Genomic DNA, 13,314 nt, shown 5'->3' on the forward strand with positions numbered 1-13,314 from the left:
TTTAAAAAAAACTTTTAGACTTGCACTCTATTCATTTACAAACTGCTTTTTCTTAAAAAAAAAACACTAGCTTCTGTAATCTTTTTGTATTCTATTTATTTGGTTTATTTGTATTATAAAATTAACAAAAGCAAAAGGGTCTCTAACACTAAGCTTGCTCTATTCTTTTTCTATTTTCTTTTTGTTTATTATAGAATTAAAAACTTGCTAAGTGTACTGCATTAAGCTAACAGAGACTTGTTGTAGCACTTGCATATCATTGCCCTCTTTGATAAATGCCATATCTCCTGCTGATTTTGATTGCTTCCATTGTCCTCATTTGTAAGTCACTTTAGATAAAAGCATCTGCTAAATGACTAAATGTAAATGTTATGTAAATGTAAAAGAGAAATAAACAAAATTGGGTTTCGAGTTATACTCCATTTAGTTTGATGAACATAAAATTTCCCCAATAACAAAAACAAATCAATTATAAATATTGTTCTTTTAGAAAAGTCATATTCATTTGAATGAAGTAAAACAGATGATACATTTAAGACTAGGATTTTAACACTTAGAAATTGTGACATCTCAGACCAAAACAAAGATGAACAGGGACATTCAAAAATTAAATGCACGATAGACTCATAATTACAAAGAGAGCGACTGTAATCTATATCCAGATGAAAGCGCTCTAATGTTTCTTTCACAGGTTATATTCTGTGAGCACTTTTAAAAGAGACTTTTTTGGTTTGGTTTTTTGAATTATGAGAATACAAAATATTTATCCAAAAAACTATGCAACCATCTAGGCCAGGGATTCATAAACATTTCTGTCAGCTAAAACGCTTTGATCTAAAATATTTAGATGAAGTAGGCCTACCCACTGAGATTTTAATTTAATAATTTAAATTTAACAACAGATTTGTTCAGTTTAAGTAAACAAATAAAAATATTTTATTTTGCATTTATTTTTTAAGTATTTATTTATTTTATGTTTTTATGATTTAAATCATTATTAGCGGTTTTTTTTTTTTTTTTTTTATTTTTTTTTGCATTGGATGCATTTATGTTTTTATGATTTAAATAAGCCTAATTATTAGCTTACGAACCCCTTTCAGTTCCCTTATGAACCTGAACCAACCTGAATTAAGCGCATCCAGTCCAGTAAGTGGCGGTAATGAGCTTTTTAAGTTGGTTTGCCAATCAAGGTAATTGAAGAGCACCTGCTCCGAGGTTCGTACTGTTTATAAAAAAGATCTTAAGTTCTGTCTTGTGTTATTATTATTAGCATGGCTCCACGAAGAACTAGAAAAGTCAGTCAGGATTCTGAAGGGCAGCACAACTGTGACCAGAAAATTAGACTTACCAAGAGAAAGGAGCTGTTTATTCAACAGTTTGAGAAGGAAGGTCAGTCATATAATAAAGTAAATATATACTCCATCCTTTATATATATTTTAAAATGAACCCAGTCTTTTGCTTGCACCGGAACAGCAAAGGACCGGATAAATGAAATGGAGGCCAATCTGAACAAATTACTGGCAACTGTAGACCGTGTCTTCAAAATAGAGCTAATGAAAATGCCGCAGTCCCTGCACACCACGCTGATAAAAGACCTAATGAATGGTACGACGATCACAGAGCCTGTTCGTCCTGACTTGAAGGCTTTATGATTATTAGTATTTATAATCTATAATGTTTTTCAGACAATGACACGTCCGTGGGGGAGGTCACTATGGCACTCACGGTAAAATGATGATTTTGCTGGCCTCTGGTGTTCTCTTAAGGGAACCGCATCACTCAAATTAGTACTGGTGGTTGTTTACGGTCTTTTTTTCTTATAGTGTGCGTCTCCAGAAATGAACAAACCCCTATCTCGAAAACCAAGCAAAAAAGGTTTGATGCAACTTATAAAGTCATGTTTTAAATATAACTTCAATTCCTTTAAGGTTAGCTTTCATTTTTTTTTAAAGGTTTAAATGCCACAGCAGGCCAACAAAGGTCATCGGGTCAAAACAAGACTGCTGCGGTGGAAGGCCCAAAGGTACTGATCCTCCGTTTGTTTAGTCATCTTTGTGTGTGCCTAATTTAAATTTAACTTGTGAGCCTTGTCGTCACAGAAACCTGCTAAGAAGACCCTACACAACAGCAAGAGCACTGGAAGCCTGAGGTAAACTTTTGTCCTGTTTTTTTTTTTTTTATATGAACACGGAAAAATTGTGGTGAAGAAAATCAGCCGTGATGAAGTAGTCTTTAATGATAATTAAATATGTCCAAATGCAAAACCTAATAATGTTAGTTAAGTCTGAAAAAGCTAAAAGCAACTAGGGAATATGCAGAACTCTTTATACAGGGCTGTACAGGCATCTGATATTATACATGATTTGCTTTATTTCTCTCACCAGTTGTCACCAGTCGGCCTTTGATGCGTTGGATTATAAAAGCCTTTGCTGTATTTTTAACGTAAACTATTAATTAGATTTTTTTTTTTTTTTTTAGTATTTGTATTTTTCTGTGGTTGAGGTGTTGTCTATTAACATGAAATCATCTCAAAATACAAAATATTACTTTTTATTATTATGTATTTTTAAAGATTTGCTTATTGTCTTCTATCTGTTTTGACTGCAGAGGATCTTAAGTGTGATCCCTAAGTGAGGAATGCCACAGGGTTAAATAAATGCTTTTGTCCATGTTGTGCTCATTCCTAATGTGTTTTTTTTTTTAATTTTATTTTTTTATTGTTTATCAATTTTGATCCCTCTCTACTCTAATTGACAGGTGTGCATCAACTATCAGTGCAAAAAGGACCCAAGGACGAGTTGTCAAAATTAGTGATCAAGCATTTGGGTTGGAGGGTAAATCCAGGTCACATTTCCTTGCATGTGATTTTTTTTTTTTTTTTTTTTTTAAACCAGTGAGTTTCTTTTCAGAAGTGGATTGTCACTAAAAATGCTGCTTTTCTTTTGACAAACAGACAAGCAAGTCGCTCCGTCGGTGATGAAATGATGGCTACAGCAACAATAGTAACTTCCCATGGAGAAGTGAGTGTGTGTGTATTATGACATTTATTTTGCTCCATATAGCATTCAACAATGATCCTTTTCCACCTTTTCAAGACGCTGTTCCTTTCTGAAGACAATAAAGATGACATCAGTGTTGAGTTGCTTGATGATGCGGCTGTAGATCAGATGCGAAAGATCAAGGTGAGCATTTTAAAACCCTCATAATTTCAAGTGGCTGCTTAAAGAGGCACTGACATGTAGCATAACCAGACACTTGTGATCTTTACAGGGTCTAATGGACTATCTGTGTAACAAAGTGGGCTTCAATAACACACGCTGATGCTTTTTAATTGCATTAGCTGCAGCTAGTGTTTAATCAATTTTAAATGTAAATAAATAAACTATAAAGAAATGCAATAAAGTGATTTTGTTTAATTTTGTCTGACATGCAGTGTGATTGCCTCCAGCCAAAGTGATGATTAAAGCAACTTCATTTAACACTGCTGATTGTTTGCTTTAACAATTTTCAGTTCAGTGGTGTCAGTGGTTGTCCTTACGTCGGATTTCTTATATTAGCTGAAAAGATTTACAAGCTATCATACTTTTAACACTAGATGGCGTTAATTTGCTTATGCACATTATTCTACTGTGCAGTTGCCCAGGGTTGTTATAGTGAATTAAAACCATACATGTGTTACTTGAAATAAAGGTTAACTGCAAATTATAAAACTTATTTCTGCTACAGTTCTCATTTTCATTTAGTTTAACTTGATGTACTAAAATTAAACTCTATACATAAAAAAAAATTACAAATTATTTTTATTACAAAAATAAATTGCTAAAACTTTAAAATGAAAAATTAACTATAATATTATCATCATAATATTAAAACAACACTGGTCAGTACAGCTGTTTAAATGTCATTGTTTGTATTTAAATTATAATTTGATCCATAAATTTGCATTCTTTTCATGTATTAATATCTTAAGATTAATTAGTGTTGCTTTGAAAGCGTAGCATCAACCCGTCCCGCACTGTCTGTGCTGTGACTAATGGTGGTTATTACTTTAACCGTTGTGTGGAGGCTTGGTGAGTGCCACCAGAGGCCCCTGGGGGCCCCAGTCATATCTTGTTACAGATATTGAGTGGGCTCTTTTCTTGTGACCATACAGAGGGAAATCCTCACTTTTGGGTGGCGTGTTATGCTTTAAAATGATGTTGAATATTAATAATCGCTATTTAATTTAGATGATTATTGCTTTAGTTAACTCTTAAGTTTGATAACGTCATTCCCTCACATAAAACTACATTTCCCAGCCGCCCGCCGACGCTGCACGTAAGTCACATTGCGGCTAGTGCAGGAATGGTGCTGAGGCAAATACGCACGAGCGCATCATAGCCACACGGCAACACCCCGCTCGTGCATACGCCCGCAACGCTGCGCACTACGTTTATTACCGATTTTACAAGACACAACAACGGCTTTTCTTCATCCGGTGGTGCGAGGGCTTATTTCGCGGGGGGGTTTTTTTCCTCTATTTTTTTATTTTTTTTTTAACTACCTCGTTGGCTCGAGCACTTGTGCACCGGTCGATTGAAATATGTACGGAGCGCGCTGATAGCAGAGCGTGAATGACGATCTGGAGACATCCATGACATTGGACTCTGAAAAGGTCTCCGGATAACAATGAGCACCGGTGAGTATGTTGGGAGTGCATCGCGTATACTAATCTCATTTTCTAAAAGCCCGGAGATTTGTCTGCGTCTGTACTGTACGCGGCAGACTGGTTCCACCCACCTATCCACCAGCGCTCATTATGTGCAGTGCAGCCCTATAGTATGGAGATGCGTGATATACTACTGTCAAAGGTACAGAGAGGTTGTCTCTTTTGTTTTACGTGAGATGTGTAGTGTGAGCAGGTGTTAAATAAAGCCACAAGAGCCCACTGGTGATCTGCAGCTATAGTGACAACAAACACCAAGTCAGAAAACTTTAATAAAATTATTGCTAAGGGTCTTAAGGGATGTGGCATATAAGCATTGGGCTTATTTTATTTTGGGAAAAGTAACACCATTTATTTATAAAACTTTTTTTTTTTTTTTTAACTTGCATTATTTTTTCTGTAAGTCTTACATCCGAAAGATGCTTCTCCTAGATTTTTACCAAAACAAACATGAACGAACAATGAACAATACGTTTATTACAGTATTTATTAATCTTTGTTAATGTTAATTAAAATATTCAATCATTGTTAGTTCATGTTAATTCACAGTGCATTAACCAATGTTAACGAGCACAACTTTTGATTTTAATAATGCATTGGTAAATCTTGAAAATAACGTTAAGATGAATAAATGCTTTAGAAGTATTGTTCATTCTTAGTTCGTTAACTAAAGTAGTTAATGAACCTTATTGTAAAGTGTCACTGTCACAATTTACCAGTTTTAGGAACTACCATGGAAAGTTCATTATCTTTACCTGTATTTCTGTGAATGTTTTTAACGGAATAGTAGTATCATTCACTATGTGTAGTTTAAGTTAACAATTAGGGTGTTAAGCAGAACAGCTGATAATTAGAAGGATAATCCGCAAGATCTCTGGTATTAGCTGATTTTGCTATCAAGGTGGTCAATATCTCTGATCTTAATCAATATTCTCTGTAGTTAATGTCTTTTTATGTGTGGAATGATGTTCTGTGACCGATTCCTGGGTTGCATTTCCCAAAAGCATCGTAATTTTAAGTAGACTGACGAGACTGTGCTAATGATTTCTTTTATCTACATGGTGTTATTCTGTCAGGTTCATAAAAAAAAAAAAGTTGCTTAATTTGTTGTGAAATTTAGTTTGAAATAGTTCTTTTACTTGTCTTTAGAAATATTCTTCTGGAACTGTGTGTACCAAAATGATGCATAATTTGGTTCATTTACATTCTGTATAAACTTACTTTTAGGTCAGCATAATTTGTGTCAGAAATTCACCTCATGTGAAACTGACTGATGTAATACCAGAGCGCTAAATCATAATGGGAGTGACTCTGGAGTGAGGCTAGTGCAATTCTCAACTAGGTTTAGTTCAGGACGCAGATTAATTTTATATCAGGCATCAAATGCTGTCTCCAACACTGTGTCAGATGTATTATTTATTTGGCTAAACATGCTTTTGATCTGCCCAATATTTAAAGTCATGAGACAAAGGTTATTATAAAAAGGTAATTAAAAAGCTTGTACAATTCCTTTCAAATGTAAAGAATCTTTTATAGAATTTTATGTACAATACTTTGTTTTATCATTGTTTTTAGTAATTTATTTTCATTGTATTTTGTATTGTGTACTACTATTTTGTTTCTCTAATGTATAATCTTTGCCATGAAATAGCCTGTGAAGCTGATGTGGCAAAAAAAAAATTAAACTGTTTACGAGGTGGCTAATTCATATGAATTTGTATGATTTGTGAAGAATTCATAGGAATTTGTACGAAGGACCACCCCTAAACCTACCCCTCACAGAAATCGTGCAAAATTATACAAGTGAGGTCGTACGAATTAGCCACCTCATAAAATACTTACGAATTGATCATGAGGTAGCGTTGACAATGCTGTATAAAAGCCAGTCTATGCTTTAATGCTGCAGCATTAAACAGTCTGTGTAAAGACACACAAATGCCACTTCAGAAGCATTTATGTGCCACCTTAGCAGTGTAGATTTGTCATTAATGACAGATGAATTTGCGCCAAAATACTTTGTTTGCTTGGACACATGCTCTTTGACATTAACAACAAAAGATATGCGTATTTCTCCTCCTTTTTTTAAAGTCGATAAGCCTATTTATTTAGCTTTTTTTTCAAACTATGCATGAATTTGTGGTTCGTTGCAACCCACCAGGTGAGAACTGCTGTATTAGGGTATGCAAGTTAAGACTCTTGTTATGAAATCTTAAAGATAAAGACATTACGGATTTAGGCTCTTTGCAGAAACTGCATACTGGATCTAAAAAAAAATGTTTTACAGCTGTTGGAAGTAAATAGAGAAATAGCTGGTGATATCACTCCTGCTACAGTAAGTCCCAGAGAACCAGTCACTAGCAATTAGCCCTGAAATCTAGAGTGGGCCTGTGACATTTTCCTTGTCCTAGTTTTATTGGTTCTGACTGTGAGAGGAATGGCCTCCAGCTTATTCATCAAACACTAGCTACGGTAGGCACCAAATAAGAAGGCTCGTTTTTCATGTAATGTGGAAGAATAACGTGGAAGCTGTTTAGGGTGCCGTTCTGAACTGGAGAAATCAGAAAGGCGAGAAAGTATTTGAAATGTACACCCTTGCCTTCTGCATGAACTTCTGTTTTTTTTAATTGAGCCTTGGATGGATGCATGCTGGGAGAATGCCATTTCATTAGCACTAGGTGTGTTTGGAGGGACATTTCAAGAACAGTGTCTGTGTACACTTGTGCAGTATGCCTTTTTTTCTCTCTCTCCATTACACTGGCTGTCATATAGACCTTAGTCAGGGCAGCGCCATATTGAATTGTTCACAGGAGGGAAATCGAGGCTGTGAAGTCAGAAGGGATAGTGCAGTTCATTCAGAAATGTTTTTTACAACATATCAGATTGTTCAGCTGACAAAATGTCTTTGAGAAAAAACATTCTTTAGACAAAAGCTCTATAAAACAGTACGAAAATTGTGATTTGGTGAAAATTGCATGATATAGGACTTTTATACACTATGTGCAATTGTATGCCTGTCCCTCACAGCCTCGTTTTCATGTTTAATTCAATATCATGTCTAATTTGATGAAGGTCTATGGGTCATTTGATGTGCATCAATGTGTGTCTGCTCAGAATACTTGGTTAAAGGGGTCATATGATGTTACATGCACTTTTACAAGTTGTTTGAACTGAAATGTGTGTTGGCAGTGTGTGTACACACAACCACCCTAAAATGCTAAAAATCCACCCAATGGATTTTTTTTTTTTTTTGCTTAAATCTTTACCCCTTTCTCAAATCGATGCCTGTCTGTGTAACGTCACACATATAGGCCACTCCCACGATAGTTTGATTGACAGTAGCGTTTCAGCACAGACTGGACTGGCGTCTTAGACCCGGCCTAAATGAGCTGTCATCAGTCCACTGTTGTTTCGATGCTGGAGCAGGTGGAGACAAGAATGTGTCCTAAGCGATTGAGGTGTTCTGTTGTTGGATGTAATACTGAACATAGCAGTTGTCATTTACTCCTGACATCTGAGCCTCTGAAGACGCAGTGGATTACGTTTGTTTTTGAAGAGAATTCGCCCCGGATCTACATAAATGTGTCTGTTCACGCGAATCATTTGTAATCCAGCTTCACCTACAGAAGAAGTGAGTGTAAGGTTTTTTTTTTTTAATGAATCTTTGGGAATCGCCTTTCCTAATAATGTGCTAATTAGCAAGTCTCATGATGAATGCGGCTAAAGTAAACCATCTCTCTGAGAGCAGCTCGGAAGAGAGGGGTGGGGTTATCAGAGCTCATTAACATTTAAAGGAAAATGCTACAAAACGACTTGCTCTGAAAAGAGCTGTTTTTGACAGGGTAAAGGGGTGTTTTACACTAAGTCTCATGATGAATGCGGCTAAAGTAAACCATCTCTCTGAGAGCAGCCCTTAAGAATAATATCAACTTTTGGAAAATAGGCATCCTATGACCCCTTTAATATTGTGTTTTTTATTTTCTCAAAAACAGGTTTTCTGTGGCTCTTAAAAAGGCTCTTCCACAAAGTAAGGCCTTTACAAGGTCTTAAATCAGAGCAGAAATTCTTAAAGTCATTGCATTAAATTTTGCATGCACTGCAAAAAAATTAACAGTATTTTTGTTTTCTAACACAAATATCCAAAGATTTAAAGAAATCAGAATGAAGTGTTTATGCTTAAAACAAGAAAAAAATGTCTCTTAAATAAGTTTTTTTTTTTTTTTTTTTTTTTTTTTTTAGCCCATTGGTGGATATTTGTTCTTGTTACAAGCATAAACTCAAATAAATTTAACAAAGCAAGACTTTTTATTTTATTATTTTGCTTCTCAGGCAAATTAATCTTTAGACTTTTATACATTTCCCTTTTTTATTATTAATGTCATAATGTGTTTTTTTTCTATTATGTATTATTTTCAGTTATAAAACGTGACTCATAATTTACACAAACGTGTACGTATAAGTTATTGGAAGATGTTATGTTAACCTGTCTTTTAGTCAAACCTTTTCGACAGTCAGACCATTAAGCATTTGATTGAGTACACATATGTGCTAATGACTTTATATTTGATATTGATGTTTTCTTTGAGCTGAGTTTGTACTCGAATGCAAAAGTCATTGCATAAAAGTGAAAATGACTGGTTTTATTAAAAGTAAACTTATTTTATTGAACATGGCTCTGCTGAATAGAGTACTGCTGAGTCAGTGTTGATGAACAGTTTGCATGTCACCCCAGATGGAGTTTCATCTGGTTTGATCAAATTTTGTTGCCAGCCTATTCATGAAATACTGAAACAATGTCAGCCCACAAGCAATTTGCATGCATACTCTTTCCTTAATTTTCTCTCTTTGAATATGTATATAAATATATCTTCAGATTTTAATTTTTGTCTGATCAAGCATGCCTCTCATCCCAAAAGTCAAGCCAGAAACATCAAATCTCAAAAATAATGGTTCTTTAATGGAAGCTCCTTTGGTTCAGCAAAAAGCATCTTGTTGAACTGCTTTGTGATGTGTAGGGTTCTTGAATTGGCTAAAACGAGTAAAGAAATCAACGTGAGCAGATCTAAGTTTAATGCGACACATTCGTATTTAACTTCATTCGTGACTGTCATTATGTTTAGTTAAATATTTTGTTTTTTTTGGTTTGTTTTTTTGCCAACTGAACTTATCTTAGATTTGTGTCGTCTTTGTTCATTTTGGTGGCTTTTTCCCAAAGCCCTGGTTAATTTCTGGGCCTTGTGTGTGTGTGTGTGTGGTGGTGCTAATGAATCTTTGGCTAGGAATGGAATGTTACAGCAGAGTGTGATTTTCATCCTTCCATGGTAACCAGAAGAGTGCTGAGGTAATGGGGACCGATCTAGAATGTACCGTTCCTGTGCTAAACGGATAGGTCAGGTCTGGTTTTACTGGCAGTCAGTGTTCTCATTTTAGGAGCTTTAAAACACCAGAAAGAACAGTAAGATTGGTTATTATTGTTTTTGTTTTTTTTGTTGTTTTTTTGTTTTTGTATGTTTTGGTTAAAATTAAAAGGCACAATGTAGTGAAAGTCTTTGTGAAATCAGAACTCAAACTGCAGTAATATTTTTGTAATACAATGTTATTTTTAATAACTTAATTTTTGCTAAAATAATGATTGTTTCCAGATAGGTTTTAGAACACTCCCCTGACTGCTGTTAGTTGCGCGAACAGATAGGCCTACCATACTTACACCATTGGTTGAACCAGTGTTACGGTGTCATGTATTGATGCATTTTCCATGTAACTCACAGCTTTTATTAAAATAGTACAGTGTATTTTTTTTTTTTGAAAATGAATGGTCACAAAACAGTAGTTACTTCACAAATCCATTGTTCGAACTAAAAATTCTAATTAATCAATTTTAATTTTAATTAATGTTAGATTTAGCTGTAAATAGTGAACATGACTACTACAATATTTGGTAACACTTTAGAATAAGGTTCCATTAGCTAATGTTAGTTAACTACTTTAGTTAACATAAACTAAGCATGAGCAATACTTCTACAGCAATAATTCATCTTAATGTTAATTTTCAACATTTACTAATGCTTTATTAAAATCATAAGTTGTGCTTGTTAACATTAGTTAATGCACTGTGAATTAACATGAAAAATGAAATTGAATAACTGTATTTTCATTAACTAACATTAGCAAAGATTAATAAATACAGTAATAAATGTATTGTTCATTGTTTGTTCGTGTTAATTAATACATTAACTAACGGAACCTTATTCTAAAGTGTTACCTTATATTTTTGTTCTCTTCTGCTTCCCTTTATTTCCAGATGTTTGATTCAGTCACTGCCTTCCTCTCACATCATCTTCAGGGGTTCCCCATAGTTCTAGAGCACATTCACGCACGTGAAAAATTTCACATGTTGCTTTCATTCTCTTGAAAAACTAAAAAAGATAGATAGATAGATATATATAACTTTTATTTTTGTTTGTTTTATTAAAGATATAGATTTTGGCTTTTTGGTGAAACCAGCCTAAAAATAGGGGGATTTAAATTGCTAGTAAATTTTGCAAATAATAATAAAAAAAAAACACACACATTGAATTGAACGTGAAATTCTGAAGTAGAAACACTGTTCTCACCCTCAGCTGCGTGTGTTGCTGAGATTTGACACCTGAGCACCGCTGCTGTGATTTAGAGGAGTCTCGGGTTACGTTTAGAGAGTTAAGGAACTCTGTAAATTATTCATAACTTAAATCTTAAGGGTATCTGAGTTTAAGCGAGCAGAGTACATCCCCATTCCTATTTCTCTCTCACACTCTCTCTGTTATCTCTCTCCTTCTGTAGCCCCTATTACTCTCTCCATTAGCTCAGACAAGTTAAAGTGTTGAAGGACTTTTAAATGAAGACCACAGACTATATACTGTTTAATACACTCTCTTACACGTATACTCTAATGGGGTTGGGATGGATGGATGACCTGTATTTCCAGGGATTAGACAAAACATGTCTTCTGGAAAAAGTAATGTACATTACAGTAAAAATCGTCATCGTAATGTATTGATCCAATCTGTGAGATAATGGAAACGGTACACTTTATATTACATACTATATTTTTTAATTTATGGACCAAACATTAAGCTAGAGTATTCCCAAAGCTTATTTTGTTATTTATATTTTATAGTTATTTAAATAGAAATAAAGGTGTCAAACTTAAAAAATAAACCATCTCAAAGGACAGAAAAATGAGCACAGATTAGTCAGGCACATGTTCTCTATATGTGCAAATCATACAAAGGGAATTATGTAATGTGTTTTCTCTGAACGCCAAGCTAGGCTTGCTCTCTCTATGGAGAGGAGAAAAACATTTTGCAGTCAGTTCTAGTGTCGAAAGTGCTGGAAATTAAAATGGCCCTTGCCTTTATTGCAATAGCCCCTGACAGGAGCTAGCTGCCTGACCACAAGCCTGATCATTATGCAGGACTTACAGGGGACATGTGAGCGAGTGAGATAGAAGTATGACATTGACTCATGCTCTGCGATTAGACATCAAAGAGTGAACCGTGTACAGAGATGGAGCTGGAGTGAGAGTGAGGGGTCTTCAGAACTGGAAAAGATTTGAGCCCCTCTGAACTCATTGCATTAATTAAATGGACCGGGTGTGTGAAAAGTTTTGCCGCTCATAAATGCCTGCCAAGAGTCTCTTCATATTTCAGAACTTTAATTAGAGCAACTGCATTCAAGTGTGGTCTTGCTAATGGAGCACTGATGATAAAATCTCAGCTTGTAACTGTTGTGTCAGGCATCTGATCCATCACAATCCAGTCCTTTTCCAAGAAAAGGTGGATTCGAAATGACAAGGAGAACACAAAGTAAATATAAAACATGATCTCATGTGCAAAGGAATGTAGTAATAAAAGTCACAAAATAAAAAGTTCTGGCTGAGTCAGACAGAATGTAGCATTATGGGATAGCAAAGGCTGAACACTGCAGTTGGCCATTCTGGTTTTCATATTTGGGACATCCTAAATTGTATAAAAAATGTTTGTAGCTATATCCTTGTGTCCATCCATTTTTACTTTAGATATAAACTTATTTCTATTTGATTTTTGTTTTTATAGTTTTAACACCTTTTCTTTATTAAAGTGGCAGAAAAGTGTGTGTGTGTATAGGCTATACAGTATATATTTATATATATATAGTTATAACATTTAACATAACATTGAATTAATCTTATTTAATTTAATCTTATTAATAATTTAACTTCTTAATCTAAATTAATCTAATTGTACATAATAACATAATTTACATATTTCATTGTAGAATAACTGTATAATGTGAGATGTGAGAGTTCCGGTAGGCTATTTGACAAAAGGATAAAACGAAATCATGTAATATAAAATATATGCTTCACTACATGAACATTAAAATATCTTTTGATTACATTCCATGCTATAGACCTGATAATAGTTTATATATTACAAATGAAGCGGAAACCGTTATTTAAATGTTTCTCACGTTGATATCAGGTTGTTTCATCAACTGTTTTCCCAGTTGGGCTGAATAATAGTCCAGCTGCGTGCCTCACACAGAGAAAATACGGTCAACGCCCTCAGATATTTGGGAAGGGGTGTCATGT

At 34.6% G+C, this 13,314-nt stretch overlaps 1 protein-coding gene across 2 annotated transcripts; it reads left to right on the forward strand.

Moving 5' to 3' along the window:
• Positions 1 to 1,196: 1,196 nt before the first annotated feature.
• LOC109099540 (borealin-2-like) lies at positions 1,197 to 3,390 on the forward strand. Of its 2 annotated transcripts, none has more exons than XM_042768241.1 (10): positions 1,197 to 1,389; positions 1,475 to 1,606; positions 1,687 to 1,727; positions 1,825 to 1,876; positions 1,969 to 2,024; positions 2,101 to 2,150; positions 2,759 to 2,845; positions 2,955 to 3,021; positions 3,097 to 3,183; positions 3,272 to 3,390. In XM_042768241.1, exons 1-10 carry the CDS (start codon positions 1,272 to 1,274, stop codon positions 3,320 to 3,322), a joined length of 741 nt encoding a protein of 246 aa, XP_042624175.1. In that variant the 5' UTR covers positions 1,197 to 1,271; the 3' UTR covers positions 3,323 to 3,390. The 2 variants fall into 2 exon arrangements, with proteins under 2 accessions (XP_042624175.1, XP_042624174.1); XM_042768240.1 differs by having other exon boundaries at positions 1,200 to 1,389; positions 1,954 to 2,024.
• Positions 3,391 to 13,314: the final 9,924 nt, after the last annotated feature.

The sequence above is a fragment of the Cyprinus carpio genome, chromosome A12 (genome assembly GCF_018340385.1).
Source record: "Cyprinus carpio isolate SPL01 chromosome A12, ASM1834038v1, whole genome shotgun sequence".
Lineage (NCBI taxonomy): Eukaryota > Metazoa > Chordata > Actinopteri > Cypriniformes > Cyprinidae > Cyprinus > Cyprinus carpio.

Excerpts from the sequence above, each read along its gene's own strand:
- LOC109099540 (XM_042768240.1), top strand. The coding sequence starts at position 1,272 with ATGGCTCCACGAAGAACTAGAAAAGTCAGTCAGGATTCTGAAGGGCAG. Across the intron at positions 1,877-1,953 it reads TCGAAAACCAAGCAAAAAAG|GTTTAAATGCCACAGCAGGC; the intron begins GTTTGATGCAAC and ends TTTTTTTTAAAG. Across the intron at positions 3,184-3,271 it reads ATCAGATGCGAAAGATCAAG|GGTCTAATGGACTATCTGTG; the intron begins GTGAGCATTTTA and ends TGATCTTTACAG.